Here is a 24,217-nt window from a genome sequence, read left to right as displayed (position 1 = left end):
GGTGGGGTGGAGGTTGGGTTGGGTCGAGCCTTGTTGGGGTAGTCAGGGGTTTGTTGCAGTGTATCCCGTGGCGGGGTGGGAGCCTAGTCAGAGGGTGGTGGGAGTCCCTTTGGAGTTTGGGGGTTGGGGTAGTCACTTGGGAGGTAATTGGGGGGAGTTCCGTTGTGTGGAGGGGAGGAATAGGCACGAGGGTGGGGGGAGTCCGCTGGGGGTTCGGAGTCCCAGGGAGGAGGGGAGGTTGGGGGTGGGGGGTCATTGTTTTTCTGTACAATAGTTATCCACAAGCTAGAAGTTGTTTTAATTCTTCTTACTTTTCCTGACTCTAAACCCCCAGCCAGGGGAAATATCCACCCTGCATTTACGCAGTCACACCCTATAAGAATTTTGTATGCTTCAATGAAATCACCTCTTGTTCTCCTCGGGTGGAATTTTCTGGTCCCGCCAGCAGTGGGTTTCATGGCGGGCCGGAGCGGACAATTCAGAGGCCAAAATTTGGAATCCTGCCGATGGGGAAACAAGTCGGAAATTTCCCCTCACCACTTTCATGGCAGGCTGAATGCGGGTCAGATTTCACACTGACCCATGACAGGTACTCCATCAGCATTCATTAACATGTCATGAACGTTCATTAACAATACAACTCGTTGGAATTACCTTCCCTTACAATTACCACGAGCGGTGTCAGCGGGGGAAGACTTGCACAAGCCGGTGAGATATAAGTGGTGTGACTCGGGTACTGAGCTGGGCCGCTCACCGTGACTGACTCGGGTATTGAGCTGGGCCGCTCACCGTGACTGACTCGGGTGTGGAGCTGGGCCGCTCACCGTGACTGACTCGGGTATTGAGCTGGGCCGCTCACCGTGACTGACTCGGGTATTGAGCTGGGCCGCTCACCGTGACTGACTCGGGTATTGAGCTGGGCCGCTCACCGTGACTGACTCGGGTATTGAGCTGGGCCGCTCACCGTGACTGACTCGGGTATTGAGCTGGGCTCTCACCGTGACTGACTTGGGTATTGAGCTGGGCTCTCACCGTGACTGACTCGGGTACTGAGCTGGGCTCTCACCGTGACTGACTCGGGTATTGAGCTGGGCTCTCACCGTGACTGACTCGGGTATTGAGCTGGGCTCTCACCGTGACTGACTCGGGTATTGAGCTGGGTCGCTCACCGTGACTGACTCGGGTATTGAGCTGGGCCGCTCACCATGGCTGACTTGGGTATTGAGCTGGGCCGCTCACCATGACTGACTCGGGTGTGGAGCTGGGCCGCTCACCGTGACTGATTTTTTTTTTTTTCTTCCATGGTGAGCATCCTTCTGTAGCTGAGACCATTCAGCTGCAGCTCCATTGATATGCTAAGAGTCAGTCCTCTGGAGCTTTTCTGCCCCTCAAGCAATGCCAAAGCATGAAAGTGCCACCAAATGCTCCAGAACTTTTCAGCCTTTGGGCTCAGACTGCAGATTAATGTGCATTTTAGGAGGCAGAAGAACAATTGGCCGACTGGGCAAGTTGTAGAATCCCTTTGCGAAAGTTGGCCATGGCACAGTCACTGGTTCAGGTGCTCCCAGCCCCTTGCAATGTCTTTATTTAGTTTACTATGTTTTGGACCAGTATGCCTCATGGTTCAAGCTAACAGTGCAGCCTTGTAGTGCAGGTTAGGAGAATGCCTGTGCCTGAGCTGAGAACACAGCATGCAGTCCAATGGGCAAAGCTGCTGCCAATTGGTCAGGTGGGGTGGGATGGATGTGAGTGGGGTTTCGGACATTCATGTAGCACACTGAACTCTGGCCATCCAAGTGGTGGCCACCACTCTCCTGCATGTATGAAGGGGCCTTCAGACTTAACAAAGAGAGGTTCTTAGGATACACATGCTAACCCACATGTCTCTCTATTTCATCCTGCAGGAGGAGAATATCAGGATCATGGAGCCTGGTGATCTAGCGGTATGCATCATGGCACCTGCCTCAGGAAAGGGCAAAGCATCTTTGTCAAGATGAAGGGGCGGCAGGGCCTGCTGCACACACAGCTGTAGATCCACAGAAATCCATCATTCATAGGTGCCTCGCTAGACCCAGGGTCTACTGACGGCTCTTGTCATTCCTACAGGTGGCTGAGAACCAGTGTCGCCAAAGACTGCATATGGTTAGGGAACTGGTCAGTCACATATGCCACCTGCTGCAGGATTTGGCACCACTGGCTCATGGAGGGCATCCACTGCCAGTGGTCATGAAAGTGGCCTCTGTGCTCAATTTTTACGCCAGTGGTTCCTTCCGGAGCTCCACAGGTGCTGTCTGTGGGATCTCGCAAGCCTCCACCCACAAGTGAATCAAGGAGATCATGTTTGCCATCTTCGCGAAGGCACAGACTTTGTGCATTTCGACTGGGATCAGGCAAGCCGGGAAACAAGAGCAGATCTCTGGTTTTCAACAGGTGCAGGGGTCCATCGACTGCACTCATGTAGTGCTTAGATCTCCGTAGCAACAAGCAATCAACCACGTCAGCCGCAAGGGCTTTCATTCGCTGAATGTTCAGCTGGTGTGCGACCACCACAAACACATCCTACAGGTCTGCACACGATTCCCAGCGAGCATCCACAACTCCTACATCCTTAGCAGCTCTCAGATCCCTGACATCTTCCAGGGTCCACAAAGGCTGCAGGGTTGGATCCTCGGGGGCAAGGGCTACCCGCAGAGGATGTGGCTGATGATGCCCGTGCAGCAACCTCAGACTGCAGCAGTGATGTAACACCGAGGCTCAAGCTGTGACCCGGACTTTGATGGAGCAAACTATAAGCATTTTGAAGAAAAGGTTCAGGTGCCTTGATAGGTCTGGTGCAGCATTGCAATACAGTCCCCAGAGGCTGTCACACATCATTGTAGCTTGTTGTGCACTACACAATCTAGCGCTGCAATGGGGAAGGGCCTAGCTGAGGAGGAGATGGAACAGCTGCACGGCTCCTCCAAAGAGGAGGGTATTGAACGGGTTGACAGTGATGAGGCTATCCCAGTGGCCAGACAAGGCAGGCGTGCTCGGGGGGGCTCTCATACCGACAAGATTCGTGGAGGATGATGACAAGATGCAGTGAGCTCAGTCCTGACATCCTCACCTTACATCTGTGAACGTTTGACTCCCTGTGCAGCTGATGGCAGTGCACATACCCTCAGTACTCAGGCACATGTAATGGAGATGCAGCAGAGGCCCTAATAGTTGCTAGAGTCCAGGAGGATGATGACGACACGGAGTGAGGACACTCCATAGAACTTCACATAGCCTCTGTGAATGCCTAACTCCTGTCTGGCTGAGGGGAGTTGGCTTACACTCTGTGATCAGGATCATATCATGGAGACATGGAAACATTAAATACACCTGATCTTTTGACCCCTTCAGGAGCACGGCGTTACTGGTCACATATGCTGAAGAGATGGGGGCCAGTCCCATGTTAAATGTACTGAGAGCACACAGAGAGAATGACAGAGCTCTGTGATGCCTGCCCACTGCATCCTGGCAGCAATGACAAGCACCATCGAGGTGCAGGCATCAGTAATGTGTCCAGTGAGTGTGAGGCTGGACCATCACTTAGGTCTGAAGGTTACACACGGCACAGGGAAGAGGCCCTGGACTGAGACACCTGCCTTTATCTTGTGCAGGAGCAAGGTTTCACATCTGAGTGACACGAACACTACTCATCAGAACAAGGAGCCATAGACAAGGAGACATTCTTGAGAGCTTATTTACAATAGTGAACATTATGTACAAATGGTTAACACCCGTGCCCACACAGTGCAACTACATCATCTTAACCTTCCTAACACTGCCGCTACATTTTAGTGCTCCCTGGACATCCACAGCAGGGATGGAGGCAGCCTGCTGACTGCTACACCCTGTCTGTGATGACTTTGGCAGGTGTCCCCTGGAGAGCCAAGACGTGGAGAACCCGGCCTGCTTTGGGTGTTCTGCTGTGGGCTAGCTGCACCTTCTCAGCCCGTGGAGCTGGAGTTGTGGAGGCCACTGGAAAAGGGGATTTGGATTGGCCGAACTTCCATGGAGTCACCTGGATTGACGCCCCCGGGGTTTTGTCCTGCTGATCCTCCTCCCAATGGATGCCTGACAGCCCCTGGCTGACTCCTTGAGGAGAAGGGGAAGCTTGAGTGAGATTGAGCTGCTCCACACCCCTCTTGCGTTGACACTGTTGGAGGCCAACTAAGGCATCAGTGATGGAATTCAGCCCACACAGCAGTGCAGGACCAACGTCCTGGACCAAGGTCTCCATGGCAGCCACCATCCTGCCAGTGTTGACCTCAATGTGTCGGTCTGCCTACGCTATCGCCTCAGACTGAAGGCGAACAGACTCCTCCATCGTCCGATGCAATCTAAAGAGTGCGCCAGACACCCCTTCCTGATGTTCCTGTGATTGTTGCTGCAACTCCAACAACTGATTGAGGACCGAGTCCAGAGGCCCATCATCTGACCTGGACTCAGCAGATTCCTTGCCTCCAGCAGTCCTCCGAGTGCTGGTGACCAAGGATGTCCTTGCCTCTGCCTACTGTGGAACAGATTGTGTGGTGTGCTCACCAGATTGTGATCCCAAGGCTACTCCACATCTAAGTCCCACCAAGGTGTGTATCGCTGCACTGGTGGAGGGTGTGGGTGAGCACTGTGATGGGTCTTCAGCAGTGCTGCCCTCAGGGTCGTCCTCTGAGGTGCTCAGGGTGCTGAGGTCAGTATCATGGTTGCCTGAGGGCGACATGTCAGATGTGCCTAGGAGAGTTTGAACGCTGGCCAGTGGACTCAGGGTAGTGTTGAGAAGAGATGTGGCAGGATCCTCACATGGGTGTTCACTGCTGACCTCGCCATTGCCACAAGAACAGTCAATGTCCTCGCCAGCCAGCTCCAGTGCTTGACTCTTGAATGGAGTGAGGACCTTGATGCCTGGTACTCCATCCCCGGTCTGGGACCTCTCCTGGTGAATGTGCACAAGCTTGTTCTGCATAAAGACAGATGGAGAGAGTGTGAGCAGGGGGCATGCCAGGCCAAATGAGAAGGATTGCAGGAGTGCGTGTGTGCTGAGTGGAACCATGGATGGGATAAGGGGACAATCTCCAGAGGAGATGAGGTCAGATGGAGATGTGAGGGTGTGTGTGAGAATGGGTGGTGATGTCCCTTGAGCTGGCAGTGAGTGAGATGCCAGTGAATGTGTGATCGGCTTGTGAGTAAGTGAGTTGAGAGTGATGAGATGGTTGGCTTACTCTGGCAGCACTGATGAGATCATTCATCCACTTTCTGCACTGGATGGCCAACCGCTAGTGTGCAGTGTTGGCACTGACCACCTCTGCTACCGCCTCCCAAGCCAGAGGATTGAGATTGAATAGCATCCTGAGGCCAGACCAGGGGTATTTGCGACAGGCCTCCACGTCCAGAAGGTGCCCCAGGGATGCGTCACTGAATTGAGGGGCTGCACTCTTCCTGGCTTTTCGGGCCATGCTTTCAGCGGAGCAGTCCCGGGCTGCAAGCATTGAGCAGTGTGCGCATGGCTGCATTTTAAATATGGCGCCCGGCCTGAGGAAGTGGCGAGGTTACTTTGTGGCGGGCCAATCAGGGGCCTGCCACCAATGATCCAGTGTGTTTCCTGTGACTGCATAATTTATGAGGCGGGAAGGGAATGATATGGTGCGAAAACCCGCCATTGCGGCCGGTGGGCTAAATGTCTTTTTCTCACGCCCGCTCCCACACTTAGTGCAAATCTGGGACAATTCCACCCAAAGTAGTTTCTCTGCCATTTCCTTATTCCCCAGTTTCTGCCTGGAATGGGCCCACATTTGTCTCTGCTAATCTTTTCCTTTTCATTAACCTATAGAAGATTTTACAGTCTGGATTATGTTTCTCGCTAGTTTAATTTCATATTTTATTTTCACTTTCTTTATGAATTTCTTGGTCCTCCTTTGCTGAATTCTAAAATGCTCCCAATCCTCAGGCTTACTACTTTTTTTGACACTTTTCTAAGCCTCTTCCTTTGACCAAACGCAACCTTTAACTTCTCATGTTAGCTATGGTTGGATCAGCTTTCCTGCTGGATTTTTGTGCCTCAAAGGCATGTAAATTTGTTGTAAACCATGTGGTAATTCTTTAAATGCTAGCCATTTCCATCTACCATCAAACATTTTGTACGCCAACATACCAAAGCCAATTTTCCCTCAAACCTTTGTACCTTTGTATAGATTTAAAACCCTAGTTTTGGATTGAACTATATCGCTTTCAAATTTAGTGTAAGATCCCATAATATTATGGTCACTCTTCCCTAGAGGCTCCTTTACAATGAGATTATGAATTAGCCCTTTCTCATTGCACAATACTAGATTAAATACTAGTTCTTGAAAACCATCCTATACATTCCAGGAAATTGCCCTCCGCAGCAACTGTGCTAATTAGGGTTACTTGGTATATATGTAGATTGATGTCCCCATGATTACTGTATTACCCTTGTTACTTACAACTCTAATTTCGAAGGAGCCTTTGTAAAATGCTGAAGTGCATCATGTACATGGTACACGCTGCTGCCACTGTGCGTTGGTGGTGGAAGGGGTGAATGGGCCTGTAACTTCCGAGTTCCAGGTCAGTGTAATTAGATGTACCCCAAAGATGCACTAGGGAATACCCCCTTGGAAATGCCCAGGTAAGAATTGCACAGCAATTGCCTGCACAGGGAACCATCCGAAAATGCAATTTAAATCATAAACTTTGCTTGGTTCCGACTGTCTTACAACAATAGTTACCCAGGAAAAGTTAAAAGAATTAAAACCACTTCTAGCTTCTAGATAACTATCATACAGACCCACACTGAGCCCCCACATGATTCAACCCACCCCCCAACTACCCCAGGGGATTTCCCCGCTCCACGACTACCCCTCACACGGGACTCCCCCCAACCCCCGAACCCCCAGGGGACAGCCCCCACCGCCCAAGTATCCCCCCACAGGAATCCCAGCCCCCAGGGGACTACCCCAATCCCAAAACTCACCCCACCTCCCGGAGCACTCCCCCTCCCCCGAGACTCCCCCCAACCCCTGACTACTCACCACCCAGGCCCAACCCACAACCCAATCCGACACCACCCACCCCCGCCGACTGCCTGACCCTCCTCCCTGCCTGTGGAAAACCCCCCAGTTGTCACCCCCATCCAACTGCCTGATTGCCCCCTGAACTGTTTCTCCCCTGACAGCCCGACGTTCCCCTCCCTGACTGTCCAACCCCCACCAACTACCCGACACTCCTGACTGCCTTTTCCCCCTATTGTCCGACACCCCCTCAACAGCCCGACCCCTCCACCACGACTGCCCAACCCAAATTCCCGACTACCTGACCTCCGCTGACTGCTCAACCCCTACTCCCCCGACTGTCTGACACCCCTCGCCTGTCTGGCACCCCCCCATCCCCCAACTGCTTGACCCCTCCAGCCCCCAGCTTGCCCTCCCCATCCCCCGACTGTCCAACCCCCCCTAGACTGCTCATGCCACATCCACTACCCGACCCCCACCAATTGTCCGACAACCCCCCCACTGACTGCCCTCCTCCTTCGTCCACCAACTATCTAACTGCCTCAACCCTTTCCCCCCACCCCGACTGCCCAACCGCCTCTCCCCCTGACTGCCCTCCTCCGTCTGACTGCCTGACCCAACCTGACACCCCCCTGCCCCGATTCCACGCAACCTCCCATCTGTCAAAGCTCTACCCAGTTACCTTACAAACCTATCTTCTCCCTGGCTTGAAAGTGGCTGGACCTTTAAACCTACCTGATTTATGGCAGCCAATGCTGTAAAAAAGGGGGTGTGGCCTTCTTGCATCCAACTCTGCAGCCCTCGACAAAGGGTTCTGGGGGCGCGCTACACTGCATAGTTCTCACCTGGCCTGAGTTGGAAGGTCAGGTGAGATAAGATTGAAAGGATTTTGAGGTAGGAATGTAGGAAAGGAGTGGCAATCCGACTCTGATTGCATCTCTGCGGAAGTTCAGGCATCCCCATGGGGTGCCGGGCAAGCAGGCTGCTTTGTCCTGGATGGTGTCAATCTTCTTGAGCGTTGTGGGAGCTGAACTCATCCAGGCAAGTGGGGAGTATTCCATCACACTCCTGACTTGTGCCTTGTAGATGATGGACAGGCTTTGGGGAGTCAGGAGGTGAGTTACTCTCTGCAGAATTGCCAGTCTCTGACCTGCTCTTGTAACCACAGTATTTATATGGCTAGCCCAGTTCAGTTTCTCATCAATGGTAACCCCCAGGATGTTGATAGTGGGGGATTCAGGGATGGGAATGCAATTGAACATCAAGGGGATTATGTTAAAATATTTCAGTATCAGGGGATCTTCCGCTGGATCAAACGCGTTACCTTGCATTCGGCCATTTGGCTACTTTTGTGCCCAGTAAGGCTGCTGGCCATCTGAGATGCTGCCTGCTGTTCTCTGTGGGTAGCAGCAGGCCCCATCCTGACTGCTGTCTGCCTTTGCCACTCATGCTCTGCAGGCATCTCTCTCCACCTGTTTATGCTCAGTGCCACTGCTTTGGCATTCAGTTCACCTACGCTACTGAGGCCTTCAGTCCAGGGCTACAGAGTCAGAGGTAAAGAAGCTACACCCCCTTTTTTATGGCACTAGCTGCTGTAAAGCAGGTAAGTTTATAGGTCCACTTTCAGAAGCCATGGAAAAGATAGGTTTGTAAGGTGAGTGGGTAGGATTGGGAAGGGGTGGTGGTGCCGGGGTTGGGCCGGGTGGTTTGGGGATCAGGTGGTTGTGGGGGCCAGTTGGTCAGTCAGTGGGGGGGTGTCGGGTGGTCATTGGGGGTTGGGGTTGGGTGGGGGGTCAGTAGGAGGGGAGTTGGTCAGTAGGGAGTGGGGGTCAGGTGATCAGTGATGGGGTGTTGGTCAGGGGGTTGGTTGGAGGTTGGTTGTGGGGGGATTGGGTGGCGGGGGCAGTCGGTGGTGGTGGATTGGGTGATCAATGGGGGCGTCCAGTGGTCAGCCGGTGTGGGAGTGTGGTCAGTGGTGAGGTGGGGTGGTCAGTGGGAGGGTGGGTGTTAGGTGAACATGGCGGTGGTCAGTGAGGGGGTTGGTCAATATGGGTCCATGGGTCCAGTGGGGAGAGTCTTGTGGGGTGTTGGGGTTGGAGGCGGGGTCAGTACTGGATTCACCCAAGAGTTAGAAGTGGTTTTAATTCTTCTAAGCTTTTCTGGGTAACTATTACTGTAAGGCAGTCAGAACCATCCGAAGTTTGCGAATTAAATCGTACTTTCAGGTGTTTTTGGTTGCAGGGTAATTGCCCAATGGAAGTTTGAACTTCCCAAGCAATTGCCGGGCAGTTCTTCTCTGGGGACCTCTAGGTTCTGGGGTGGAGGGATGGTGGTGTTGCCCTGCACGTCTTTGATGTATCCTCCACTTACGCCCAGTTATGATACCCTGGAAGTTATGTCATCCTACAGTTATTATACAGTTTGTAGCCGATCAGTTACTTAAGCAATCTTTTTAAAAAGGTAAAAAATGACTTTTTGTTAACACATATTAATATAAGTGTATTTGTACAATAAGAATTGCCAATATCAGGAAGAAGAGGGATGACCACACAGGGCCCTTCTCATAGGGTGAATGTTAAAGTGTTTGTCAATAACTTTATTTTTGTGGACTGATCTGGGAGTTGACTGAAGTTTGTGTAACCTATCTTTCTCTTAATGTTTGTGTAGTAAATTTGATTTCCTCACACACACAGAGCATCTGTTGTTGATTGGTCAGGACAGATGGAGAGCCCCTTTTAAAGGGAAAAAAGGAAATATTTGCACAAATTTGTTGAAAAGGCAGCAAGATCAGGAGGCATCAGTGTGGGACTGGGTGAATAAACAAGACCATGAGTGGGTGTCCATTCCGAGGGGGTAAATTACAGTAAGTTTTACTTTAAGCTTGAACATATGAGAATGTAATTTGGAGAACTTCAAAATCTGTATGCTAGATTTTAACTGTTATATTTTTTGGTAATTGTGCATCTTTGGACCTCAATTTCGGTGGCTGTTGGTATATTTTCTGAAGGAAAATAGAATGTGGAAATAAATAGTTGTTAACTGATTAGATTAGTTTTGATTCTTATATTGTTCTTTTTTAAATTAGAGGGAAAGAATTAGGCTCTAATTGTTATGTTGACATAGACAAGCAACAAAAACAACTTAACTTTATGGAGTGCCTTTAATGTAATGAAACATCCCAAGCATTATAAAACAAAATGTGACACTGAACCAAATAAAACGACATCAGGACAGACGATCAAAAGCTTTGTCAAAGAAGTGCTTTGAAGGAGAAAAGTGAGTTAGAGAGATGGAGAGGCGGAGGGAGGAAATTCCAGAGCTTTGGGCTAGGTAATTGAAGGCACAGCCACCAATGGTGGAACAATGGGAATGCACAGGGGCTGCATTTTACATGCCCCCAATGGGTATGTTTTAGGGGTGGGGTACGTAAAATAGGGACACCTTCCCGCCCACCCCCGAGCTCACCCCAATAATACGGGAGGTGGGCAATGCCAAAATCGGCAGCCCGCCCACCTTATTTAAATAGATAATCAAGGGCCAATTAGGCTTGTTACCAATCCAATTGACCCTGATAATACGCTGCCCACATCATAAAATGGCTGGCATTGGCACTTGGGCGAGAGTGGATGGCCTGATTTTTAAATATAATTCTTCAAAGGACGGGAAGGAAGGGGAGGTTATCTTCAGGGGTCTGCTCTTTGTGGATTGGGGGTGGCCCCCCTAATATAGAACCCGTCCCCCTTTCTTCCTACCCAGTTGCTTCCTTAAATCCACCACCCCCATCCCTAACCTGCCCAAATCCTCCCTGCCCAAGACCTGTTTCCTGGGATCCAGTGGGCCTTCTTCTGCTTCTTGTTGCAGTCCCGGTGACGCCCACTAACGCACTCTTGGCACTGCTGGGATTGATGGAGCTGCTGGCCAATCAGATGCTTAGCCTGCCCACAGTGCTTTATGGCTGTGGGGCAGACTGGAGTGGAGTTGGTCGGCTCCACACCAACTTTGCTTCGGGGATGGGGCTTGGTGAGCACCCCCACCCGCCCCCCCACTGCTGTAACATTCTGCCCCAAGAGGCCAGAATTGGAGGAGCACAAATATCTCAGAAGATTGTGGAGCTGGAAAAGATTACAGAGAGAGAGGGGCAAGGCCAAGAAGGGATTTGAAAACAAGAATGAGAATTTTAAAGTCAACACACTGCTTTGACCCCGAGCCAAATGTAAGCCAGCGTGCACAGGGGTGGAAGGAGAACGGACCTTGCTGCAAGTTTAGACACAGCTGAGTTTTGCCTGACCCCAAGGTTTTGGAGGGCGACATGTGGGAAACCAGCTAGGACTGAGTTGGAATAGTCGAGTCAGGAGGTAACAAAGGCATGAACAAAGGTTTCAGCAGCAGATGAGCTGAGACAGGGGTGAGGTCAGGTGACATCTAGAGGTGGAAATAGGCTGTCTTAGCGATGGCCTGAATATTAGATTGGAAGCTCATCTAGGGGCAGGATTCTGCCCTTGGCAGGGATGCTTGGTGGGGCCGGGCGGGCCACCCCCTATCAGCTCCGCACTGCAATTTCACACGGGCGGGCCAATTAAGGCCCGCCCTTTGTGGATCATGAGTGGCAGCGCTGAGCACTGCCTGTGTGGGCGGGGGGAGGAGGGAGAGTCAGGCCCATTGCGCAGTTCACGCATGAGCGCAAAAGAGCGCTTCAGTCTCCCTGAGGCACGGAGCTCATTTTAAAAAAATTAATAAAGACAGTAAAAATTTAATAAAACATGTTCCCTCATGTGACTCCACCACATGAGACAGGACATGTTTTTAATTCCAAAATAAAGTTTTTATTTAATGTTACTTTGCTTTAGGAAACCTCATCCCGCTCGTGGATGGGGTTTCCTAAAAAATGTAAAGGCCGCTTGGCCTTTTCGCCTGCCCGTCGACCGTCAGGCAGCGTAGAATTGAATTTAATTAGCTTGTTAATGGCCTTAATAGACCTTTTAATTATCGGCGGGCGTGCAGCTGACTCTGGTTTGTGCCCACCGAATGAATATTGCGTGAGTCATTGATGTCACTGCGCGTCATTTTACACTCTGGCGTGTCGGATGCGTGCCCGCATGCCAAGCATAAAATTCTTCCCGAGGGATCAAATATGCCATCAAGGTTGTGAACATGCTGGCTTGATCTCAGACTGTTGCCAGGGAGAGGGTAGAGCCAGTAACTAGGGAATGGAGTTTGGAGCAGGGCCTGAAAACAATGGTTTCAGCCTCCTCAATATTTAATTGGAGGAAGCTGGATGTTGGTAAGCGGCCTGATAATTTAGCCACAGTGGAGGAGTAAGGAGAGAGCTGGGGGTGAAGTAGAGCTGGGTATCACCAGCATAAATCTGAAAATTAACACTGTGCCTTAAGATGGTGTTGCCAAAGGGCGGCATATAGACGAGGAAAAGTAACGGGCCAGCATAGGTCCTCAGAGGACACCAGAGGTAATGGTGTCTGGGCGGCAGCGAAACCATTGCTAGTGATTCTCGAGCTATAATTATATAGATAAGAATGAAACATTGTGAGAGCAGTCTCACCCCAGCTGGACGACAGCGGAGAGGTTTTGGAGTTGGATGGTGCGGTTAACTATGTTAAAGGTTGCAGACAGGTCGAAAAAGACAAAGACGGAAAATTTACCTGTGTCACAATCACAAAGGATGTTATTTGTGACTTTTATAAGAGCTGTTTTGGTACCGTGGCAGCAAAATAAACCTGACTGGAGGGAGACAAACACGGAGTTTGTATGAAAAGATGGGAATGGATTAGTGAGGCGACAGTGTCTTCAAGGACTTTGAAGAGGGAAAGGAGGTTAAAGATTCAATTAGAATGCCCACTATTCAGAAGGATATTCCAGTGTACAATAGATAACCACATGATACTACATTTCTTTCAGAAATGCATTTCCTTCAGACCTGCAGGATAACAGTGACACATCACAAGATGGAACAAACAAAGCCAGTAAAGGAGGAATAATATACAGGGACTATCTGCAGGTTTGTTTAAGGATTTTATTGCAATGTTATCCCTTAGCCAATTCTACCTTTTTAACTTCACAGAATCACAGGATTTTAATGGCACAGAAAGAGGCCATTTGGCCCATCATGTCTGCACCATCTCTCCAAATCTGCAGTATGACCATTGCACTGCCTTTTCCCCATACATTGCATATTGTTTCTATTCAAATAATCATCTAATGTCCTCCTGAATGCTTCGATTGAATTGCCTCCACCACATTTCCAGGCAGTGCATTCCAGACCCGATCCACTCGTGTGAAAAAGTTTTTTTCTCACGTCACATTTGATTCTTTTCCAAATCAATCCAACTGTGCGTCTTTTCTTGTTGGATTGGACACATGCTGCTGTAGAAAATTTTCCTGAACATAATCTAGGAATTTTTGCCCCTCTCCGCCCTTTACACTATCACTGTCCCAGTCTATATTTGGGTAATTAAAGTCACCCATTATAACTACTCTATAATACCTGCATCTCTCTATAATTTCTCTGCAGACTTGTTCTTCTATGTCCTTCTCACTAGTTGGCGGTATGTAGACTACACCGAGCGATGTAATTACACCCTTTTTGTTCTTTAGCTCTAGACAAATTGATTCTGTCCTTGACCCCTCTAGGACATCTTCTTTCTCCAGCACTGCAATACTCTCCTTAACCAATACTGCCACCCCTCCACCTTTCCTTCCTTTCCTGTCTCTTCTGAACACCTTGTACCTGGGAATATTTAACATCCAGTTCTGCTCTTCCTTAGCAAAGTCTCTGTTATCACCACAACAACATATTTCCACATGGCAATCTGTACCTGTAACTCACCAATCTTATTTACTATACTCTGTGCATTCACATACATGCTTGGTAACCCTGATTTAGATTTTGTTACTGGCTCACTCACCCTGACTTTACCTACTAACTTACTATTCTCTATACTAGTGCTATCTGTCTCTCCCAGTATTTTGTGCACCCTGGGGCAGAAATTTTCGCTTGGTGGGCAGGCACGCGCCCGACCCACTCGAGCGTGAAATGGCACACATTGACATCGGCCGAGCACTATAGTTCAATCGGCGGGTGCGCGCCAGAGCCAGCAACATGTCTGCCGACAATTAAAATTAAATTAAATTAAAAGGCCTGTTAAGGCCATTAAGTAATCAATTAACTTAAATTTTTCGCTGCCTAATGGTTGGTGGGCAGGCGAAAAGGTAAAGCGGCCTTTGCATCTTTTTGGAAATCTCATCCACGGGTGGGATGAGGTTTCCAAAAGCAAATAAAATTAAAATAAAAACTTTCATTTTTCACTCATAACATGTCCCTGCTCATGTGACAGAGTCATGAGGGGACATGTTGCATTACATTTTTATTAATTTATTTTTTCATATCTCTTCATTTCCCTGAGGCAGCTCCGTGCCTCAGGGAAATTATAAAGCGCTCACTCGCACGCATGCGTGAAGTTCGTGCTTGGCCCGCTCACCCTCCACCTCCCCCACCCCCTCAGCACAGGTAGCGCTCAGCGCTGCCGCTCGTGTTTCACACTGGGTGGGCCTTAATTGGCCTGTTAGCATGAAATGGCGGTCTGGTGCCAATCATGGGCAGATGTCGTCTTCCCGACTGCCCCCACCCGCCCCCGCCAAGTGAAAATTTCTGCCCCTGGTGTTCATTTCTAATATTATTTCCTGGTTCCCATACCCCTGCCGAGTTAGTTTAAAGCCTTCCCATCAGCACTAGCAAAACAAGGAACTCAGCCTTGGCTTCGTTCAGGTGCAACCCATCTGGCCTGTACAGATAGCATCTTCCCCAGAGCCAGTCCCAGTGTCCCAGGAATCTAAAGCCCTCCCTCCTGCACCATCTTTCCAGCCACGCATTCATCTGCCTTATCCTCCTAATTCTGTACTCACTTGCACGTGGCATTGGGAGTAATCTGGAGATTACTACATTAGAGGTCTTGCTATCACTATAGCTCTTTCTTTCTTCTTCCTCCACTCCCGTACAGCCACGCCGCTCGTGGTGCCCCAAACTTGGCTCTGTCTGCAATCCTCTGAGGAACCAACACCCTCACCAGCTTCCAAAACAGAAAAACAACTTGTGAGCAGGACCCCAGGGGACTCCTGCACTACCTGCCTACTTCTCTTGGACAACCTGGTGGTCATCCATTCCCTCTCTGTCTCCAGGCCCTTAAACTGCAGCACGACCACCTCTCTGAACATGCTATCCACGTAGCTCTCAGATTTGCAGATGCGCCACATTGAATCCAGCCACCGCTCAGGCTCTTAAACCTGGAGCTCAAGTTTCTGCAGCTGACAGCACTTACTGCACATGTGATCGTCTAGGACACCGGTAGCTTCCATGACTTCACACATATTACAGGACACGCATTCCACTCGATTGAGCCGCCCTGCCATGTCTTAACTCTTCTTCCCTTATGTTAACTTTATTATACTTTGGACTATTTATATTACTTTATTATATTGGCCCTAAATTTCCTTTATTGACCTATTAAGGCCATTAAGAAAGCAATTGACCTTATGAACAGTGCTGCCCATCCAACCTTAAGGTTGGCGGGCAGGCGAAGAGCCCAAGCAGCCTTTGCATTTTTCAGGAAACTTCATCCACGGGCAGGATGAAGTTTCCTGAAGGTTTTATAAAATTAAAAAATAAATTTTGTATACTTCACAAACATGTCCTAGCTTATGTGACACAGTCACATGAGGAGACATGTTTAAATCATTTTTAACTTTATTTTTTAGAAACTTTTATTATCCATTTAATTTCCCTGAGAGCAGCTCCATGCTTCAGGGAGATTGCTGCTCTCTTTCATATGCATGTGCACAAGAGCGCAGGCCCCAACCCTCCCTCCTCCCCCCACCTGCACAGGCAGCGCTGAGTGCTACCGGCCGAGCATTACACTGGGCGGGCCTTAATTGGCCCACGCACGTAAAATGGCAGTGCGCAGCCGATCACGGGCAGCGAATGGCTCCTCACCCGCCCCCGCCTGATCCCACCCAGCCCGCCCGCTATAGGTAAGATTCTACCCAGTATATAATTGTGCAAAGATAGATGGAAGGCCAGAAGATTGGACAGAATATAAGGAACAGCAAAAGATATCTAAAAGATTAATAAGGAAGGAAAAATTAGAGTACAAGAGAAAGCTAGCCAGAAATGTAAAAACCGGTAGTAAGAGTTCCTATAAATATTTTTAAAAAGAAACGAGTTAACAAAGTGAGCATTGGCCCTATAGAAAATGAGTCTGGAAAATTGATAATTGAAAACAAGAAAATGGCAGATGAATTAAATGGGTATTTTGCATCAGTCCTCACCATATAGGGTACAAGTAACATCCCAGAGGCAGCTGTAAATCAGGAAATGGATGGTAGGGAGGAACTCAGGAAAATTACAATCATCAGAGACGTGGCACTGAGTAAATTGTTGGAGCTGCGGGCTGACAAGATCCTGGGTCTTGACAGACTTCAGCCTAGAGCCTTAAAAGGAGTGGCTAATGAGATAGTTGATGCATTGGGTTTAATTTTACAAAACTCCCTAGATTTGGGGAAGGTCCCATTGGATTGGAAGTTTTTTATTCATTCATGGGATGTGGGCTTCGCCAGATGGGCCAGCATTTATTGCCCATCCCTAGATGCCCTTTAGAAGGTGGTGTTGAGCTGCCTTCTTGAACTGCTGCAGTCCATGTGGTGCAGGTACACCCACAGTGCTGTTAAGGAAGGGAGTTCCAGGAGTTTGACCCAGTGACAGTGAAGGAACGGCGATATATTTCCAAGTCAGGATGGTGAGAGGCTTGGAGGGGACATGTTTAAATAATTTTTTACTTTATTTTTCAGAAACTTTTATTATCTACTTCATCTCCCTGAGGCAGCTCCGTGCCTCAGGGAGATTACTGTGGCTTGCAGTTGGTGGTGTTCCCATGTGCCTGCTGCCCTTGTCCTTCTAGATGGTGGCGGTCATGGGCTCCGCACAATTTCTAGCCTCTGACCTGCTCTTGTAGCCACAGTATTTATATGTCTAGTCTAGTTCAGCTTCTAGTCAATGATAACACCCAGGATGTTGATAGTTGGGGATCCAATGATGGTAATGCCAATGGAAATCAAGAGGCGATGTTTTGATTCTCTCTTGTTGGAGTTGGTCATTTCCTGACACTTGTGTGGCACAAGTGTTACCTGCCACCTGTCAGCCCAAGCCTGGATATTATCCAGATATTGTTGCATTTGGACATGGACTGCTTTAGTATCTGAGGAGTCGTGAATGGTGCTGAACATTGTGCAATCATCAGCGAACATCCCTATGATGGAAGGAAGGTCATTGATGAATTAGCTGAAGGTGTTTGGGCCGAGGACACTACCCTGAGGAACTCCTGCAATAATGTCATGGAGCTGAGATGACTGACCTCCAACAACCACAACCATCTTCCTTTGTGCTAGGTATGACTTCAAACAGTGGAGAGTTTTACCCCAGATTCTCATTGACTTCAGTTTTGCCAATGCTCATGGATGCGGACTTGATGTCAAGGGCAGTCACCCTCACCTCACCTTGGGAGTTTAGTTCTGTCGTCCATGTTTGAACCAAGGCAGTAATGAGATTGGAAGATAGCAAATGTAACTCCATTATTCAAAAAGAGAAGGAGACAGAAAGTGGAAAACTGTAGGCCAATTAGCTTCATCTGTTATAAGGAATATGTTAGATGCTATTATTAAAGAAGCTATAGCAGGGCACTTGGATAAATTCAGGCAGAGTCAGCATGGTTTTGTGAAAGGGAAATCATGTTTAACCAACATATTGGAGTTATTTGTGGGTGTAACATGTGCTGTGGATAAAGGGGAACCGGTGGATGTACTGTACTTAGATTTTGAGAAGGCATTTGATAAAGTGCCAAGTCAAAGGTTATAGCGTAGAATATAAGCTCATGGGAGAGGAGTTAACATATTGGTATGGATAGAAGATTGGCTGGCTAACAGGAAGAAGAGAGTAGGCATAAATGGGTCTTTTTCAGGTTGGTAAGATGTAACAAATGGTGTGCCACAGGATTCAATGCTGGGACCTCAACTATTTGCAATTTATATAAATGTCTTGAATGAAGAGATGGATGGATGGTTGCCAAAATTTCTGATAACACAAAGATAGGTAGGGTAGTAATTTGTGAAGAGGGCATAAGGAGGCCACAAAAGGTATAGATAGTTTGAACGAGTGGGCAAAGATCTAGCAAATGGAGTATAATATGGGAAAATATGAAATTGTCCATTTTGTCAGGAAGAATAAAAGTGAAGCATATTATCTAAATGGTGAGAAATTGCAGAGCTCTGAGATGCAGAGGGATCTGGGTGTCTCATTGCATGAATCGTAAAAGTCTAGTATGCAGGTACAGCAAGTAATTAGCAGAGCTAATATATTATGGCACAATGGATGGTAAATACTGAGCTGCTCAAGTCCCAGAGGGAAACTTGAAACAGCTGCCACAACTGTTTGCAATTTGTTGTTTATTTTGAGATGCGTGCCTTGAATTCAGTAGTAATTAGACCACCGAGTCTTAGAGGTTTCTTTTACAAAACTAAATTAAACATTTATTAATGGAAGAAAAGGGGTTTTAAGCACTTAAATAGGTCTACAAATTATTACTATAATAACTCCTAAATCTCCTAATTAATCTATCTCCCAGTTACACCTCTGTTAAGGCAACAGTAAAACAAGACAGATTTCAACAGACCCAGGCAAAGCACACAATGCCCTGGACAGGGATATTCACAATGAGTTTTTTTAGCTTTGGTTCCTGTAAACAGCAGCTTGAGGCATAGAGGCTGGATGCTTTTCATACTTGTTAGATCTTAGAATCTTCTTTCCTTACACATATTTCTCCCTTTTTAATGTAAATCCCATTGTTCCAGTACGCCTTTGAAACTTTACTTTTTCCATAATATCATCTTCCATAGTACTCATATTATCAGTAACCTTTGGGAAAAATAATCACACTGTTTGGCTTACCTTCTTATGGCTAGGTGTAACACCTTACCATCTCTTTGAAACTCACTACTCTGGTTTATCTAAAAATGCAAATGTTCTTCACATCTCACATTCTAAAACCTCAGCCATGTTTACGTATTTAGCATTTCAAACCTAACTTCTCTCTTTTGATAACTCAAAAGCTCCAGAACCAGCTGTCTGCAATTAAATTAAACCCCCCACACACCTACACACAGAGAAACTAATCGAAACCCCATTATTAACCTACCTTTACAATAAACCATGATAATATTATGAAAATTATTTTATTTTCATGATACCCCCCACTTTACAGGAAAACGAACCATCATAATTTAAAAAGACAGCTTCAATTTCTTAACACATCTTACATTACCTCATATATATATCTACACACCCGCACTATTACATTACCAAATGCATGCATTAACAAAATAATACATATACAAATCCTTGGTATCAACAAAAATCATTTCAGTCCAATGTCCAGGTTTTAAATGTCCAATTTTCCCATTTACCTTCAAACTCTTGACAATGCATCTGCAATCAGGTTTTCTAGTCCAGCCACATGTGTAATTTGTAGATTAAATGGTTGTAGTAATAAACTCCATCTGAATAGCCTTGCACTTTTGTCTCAAAATTTGTTCAGAAACTTTAAAGGTTTGTGGTCTGTATAAACAATTGTTTATGACGAAATTGTTCACAATGTAAATCTCAAAATGTTGCAATGCTAGCACCAGACCCGGACTGTCCTTTTCAATCATTGAATATCTTCTCTGTTCTACATTCAACTTCCATGAAAAATACCCTGTTGGTTTATCAATTCCAGTGTCATCTTTTTGTAACAATATGGTCCCAAGCCTATATCGCTTGCATCAACAGCCAACTTAAATTGCTTGACATAATTGGGTACTGACAAAACTGGTGTCGTATTCGATACAGTTTTCAAACTGTTAAATGCCTTCTGACACTCCTATGTCCATTGAAACTTCTTGTTCCTTTTTAATAGTTCAGTCAATGGAGCAACCACAATGCTAAAATTTGGTACAAATTTCTGGTAAAACCCATTCATGCCCAGAAATCTCAAAACTTCTCACTTTGTTGTAGGCACGGGGAAATCCACAATAGCATAGACTTTCACATGTCCCAGAGCCACCTTACCATGTCCAATGGCATGGCCTAGATATGTAATTTGCGTCTTTGCAAATTCATGGTTAGCCAAGTTCATACCAGATTAGCTTCTTGTAGTCGAGTAAATTATCCTTCCAAATGTTGTAAATGCTCCTCTCACGTCTGACTGAAAACTATCAAGCCATCAGTATAAACAGCACAATTGCTCAGTCCTGCAATTACTTTGTTTGTCAGCCTTTGAAATGTTGTAGGTGCATTTTTCATACCAAATGGCATACCTTTAAATTGATATAGCCCATCTGGCATCACAAAAGCCGATATCTCCTTTGCTCTCTCCTGATAATGGTACTTGCCAATATTCCCTCAGCGAGTCAATCTTTGTGATAAATTTTGATTGTCCCACTTTCTCAATACAATATTCCAACCGTGGTATGAGATATGAATCTGCTTTTGTCACCGCATTCACCTTTCGATAGTCCACACACAGGCTTTGTGTTCCATCCAGTTTCAGCACCAGCACAATAGGCGAACTCCAGTTACTGAAACTAGATTCAGTTATATCATTTTGAAGCATGAATTCAATTTCTTTATGTATTTGTGATAATTTTGCCAGATTTAATCTATAAGGATGCTGCCTTATTGAAGGTAGAGCTTCTACACACACATCATGTATAGCTAAATCTGTCCTCCCCAGCTTATTCCCACAAATAGCTTTGTGTGACTGTAATAACTTCACCAAATTACTTTGACACTTGTCTGGAAGGTAACTCAAAGTTACATTCAAATTTTGAAGTACCTCCTCATTATCCAATTTGATTAGAGGAAAATCAATTTCAGAATCTTGCATTTCTACTGCTTTCTCCTTATCTACCACCACTAAAACCTCCTTTTGGTCCTCTTCCCTGTCAAAGTACTTTTTAAGCATATTTACATGACACGCCCTCTGCTTCTTTCTTCTATCAGGAGTATTTATTGGCATGAATTTTTCCTGGGTCAGGTGAGCTCAGTGGGAGCAGGCGGGGGCAGTCGTGGAGCTGACCACTGCCCGTGATCAGCTTCGCGCCGCCATTTTACATGGGCGGGCCAATTAAGGCCCACCCAGTGGAAGATGCGAGCGATAGAGCGCTACCTGTGCAAATGGGGGGAGGAGGGAGAGTTGGGGCCAGCGCAAAAGAACGCTTCAATCTCCCTGAGGCACAAAGCTGCCTCAGGGAGATTGAAGCAGTTTTTAAAAATTTTTTTTACAGACATTAAAAACGTAATGAAACATGGCCCCTCATGAGATGGGACATGTTTTTATTTTTCATATAAACTTTTTATTTAAGTAGTGGAAGTTTTAGGAAACCTTACCCTACACGTGGGTGAGGGTTCCTAAAAAACATAAAGGCCGCTTGGCCTTTCTGCCTGCCAGCCAACCATAAGGTTGGACGGGCAGCGTAAATTAATTAATTAATTCGTCAATGGCCTTAATAGGCCTGTCAATTATCAGCAGGCGCGCAGCCAACTCCAGCACGTGTCCACCAAACAAAACATCATGAGACAGCGTGGTGACTTCAGGACTCAAGCCCGACGTCATTGCGTGTTATTTTATGCGCCGGCGTGTCAGGCCGACTGAAAAATCCTGACCATTAAATAATTTACTTCACCCAGTTTCTTTTCAATCCTGTAAGGCCCACTAAACCTTGCCTTTAGTGAGTCACCCAATACTGGTACTATAATTAACACTTTTTCCCCAGCAATAAAACTATGAGCTGTAACTTTCCTGTCTGCCTTCACTTTTATTACTTGCTGTGATTTCTTTAAATGTTCCCTAGCTAACTCACATGCTTTGTTCAATATTTCTCTGTAGTTACATAATCCTAGATTACCTAAAATATTCATTATCTAAAATAAATTGAACCCCTGCAATGGGAAATTTTTTCACTTCTCCAATACTCACCTCACCTGTTTTCCACTTACTCTTTAAATTTACCTTCCACAAGGGAATAGGTTTACCATCTCCATGGACCCTACTTATTATCACCTGTTCCTGCATTATTCCCTCTGAACAACAAATATCACTATCCCATGAAATTAAGGATTGACTAACTCCTGTGCCTCTTAAAATTTTAACAACTTTACCTACTCCACCCTGTACACATTGAAAGACTTTCCCTTCACATACAAAACATTTCTGCAACCTGCTGCTCAGAACTTTCCTGGGTACATTGTGAACACATTTCTACATCTTTACCTATCACTGATTCTCCCTGTTTCACCTGTACATAAACCATTGGTTTTTCCTGTGCCTGAACATCAGAACCCATAGTACTTTTACTTCCAGAACTTTTCTGCATCCCAATAATCCCAACAGATTTTCCCTGTAATTTCCAACACACTGACTTCATGTGTCCAACTTTATTACAATGAAAACACCTCAATTTTCAAGTGTCACTTCTACCCTCAGCACCTTCCTTTTTATTCTGAGAAAAAACTTCCTGGGAATTTCCATCTACTCCTTCTCTTCCCTGACTACCCACCTTCCTTTCACCTTCCCACTTTCTATCCTTCTCTGATTTAAAATGGTGATGAAAAAAATGTTTAGCTCTATGTACTAAAACATAATCATTAGCTATCTCTGCTGCTTGCCTTACAGAATCAACTCTCTGTTCCTTTGCATGTGTACTAACTGCCAAAAGAATTGAATCTTTAAATTCTTCCAAAAAATTACTTCTTTAAGTGCTGCATATATCATCACTATCTTTAATGCCTGTATCCACCAGTCAAAATTACTCAGTATTACTCTCTTAAACTCAATATAAGTTTGTCCAGGCTGTTTTCTCATATTCCTAAATTTTTGCCTGTATGCCTCAGGAACCAACTCACATGCACTCAAAATAGCCTTTCTTACCACATCATAGTTCACCGTCATTTCTTCTGACAGTGAAGCATAAACCTCATGTGCTCTACCCACCAACCTGGATTGTAACAACAATGTCCAGTTTTTCCTGTGGCCAGTTCATCTGTTTAACTATCTTCTCAAATGAAATAAAGAATGCTTCGACATCTCTTTCCTCAAACTTCAGAAGGGCTTGTACGCATTTAAACACCTCCCCACTGGGTTTTAGGTTAAAGGTTTTCTCATCATCAGAACTTTCCTCAGCATCTGATGTCTCTTTTTTTTAAATCCAGCTTTTTAAGACAGTACTCTCTGTCTCTTTCCTTTATCCTCTCTTCCATTGTTAACTTTTCCCTCTGGAGATCAAGTTATAATTTGTTGCAGCCCTCTTCAGTTTTGACACCCCCAGTTTGATGTGACTCACAAATTCAGAAATTATGGCCAGAATTTTTCCCTTGTTGGCTGGGCTCAGCGGGAGCGGGCGGGGCGGTTGGGAAGCCGACTGCTGCCCACGATTGGCTCCACTCTGTGATTTGCGAGCGGAAGCAGTCGGAGCTAACTGTGTGGGCGGGGGGAGGAAGAGAGCAAGCCTCATGCACAGTTCGCACGGCACAGAGCTGCCTCAAGGAGATTGAAGTGCTTTTTAAAAAATTAATAAAGACAGTAAAAACATTTTTTAAATATCCCCTCATGTTTTTCATTTTTACTTAATGTTTATTTACTTTAGGAAACCTCATCCCACTCATGGGGCGGTGGGGGGGAGGCGGCGGTGGGGGGGCTCTTCAAGTGCTGCCCTGGTGCTACATCCTGCACACAGGCAATCGAGGTGGGAGGGACGATAAGCGAGGGAAATGGCCACACATTAGTGACACCTGTATAAACTGACCATGCCTCTGCAACTGAGACAGTTCAGGCACAGCCACAGTGATATGATTGGGGTCAGGCTCCTAACCTGACTGCCCATGCAGACAACGTGGAGGCAGCAAGGGGCCACCAAGTACTTCATTCCTTACCCCACCCACCCCCACCCTCTGGCACAGACTTTGAGTCCGCCACCACTTTATTGGACAGCAGAGCAGTTAGTCTGCACATGTTATACAATCTCTTCACCAACACTGACCATGCAGCGGTCACTGATGGAGAGGCGCTCAC

The 24,217-nt window shown here is 46.8% G+C and overlaps 1 protein-coding gene across 1 annotated transcript in view; it reads left to right on the top strand.

Annotated features, from left to right (window-relative positions):
* Positions 1 to 9,231: 9,231 nt before the first annotated feature.
* The window catches only part of LOC144679828 (tryptophan 2,3-dioxygenase-like), an 88,922-nt gene continuing 73,936 nt past the window's right edge, over positions 9,232 to 24,217 (top strand). Inside the window, exons 1-2 of the mRNA XM_078540656.1 lie at positions 9,232 to 9,915; positions 12,966 to 13,065. Coding sequence (XP_078396782.1) covers positions 9,881 to 9,915; positions 12,966 to 13,065 — 135 coding nt within the window. The 5' untranslated portion in view covers positions 9,232 to 9,880. The remainder of the gene's footprint in view (positions 9,916 to 12,965; positions 13,066 to 24,217) is intronic.

Source organism: Cetorhinus maximus, chromosome 1 (assembly GCF_964194155.1).
Source record: "Cetorhinus maximus chromosome 1, sCetMax3.hap1.1, whole genome shotgun sequence".
Taxonomy (NCBI): domain Eukaryota; kingdom Metazoa; phylum Chordata; class Chondrichthyes; order Lamniformes; family Cetorhinidae; genus Cetorhinus; species Cetorhinus maximus.
This window is presented reverse-complemented; position numbering and strand designations above follow the sequence as displayed.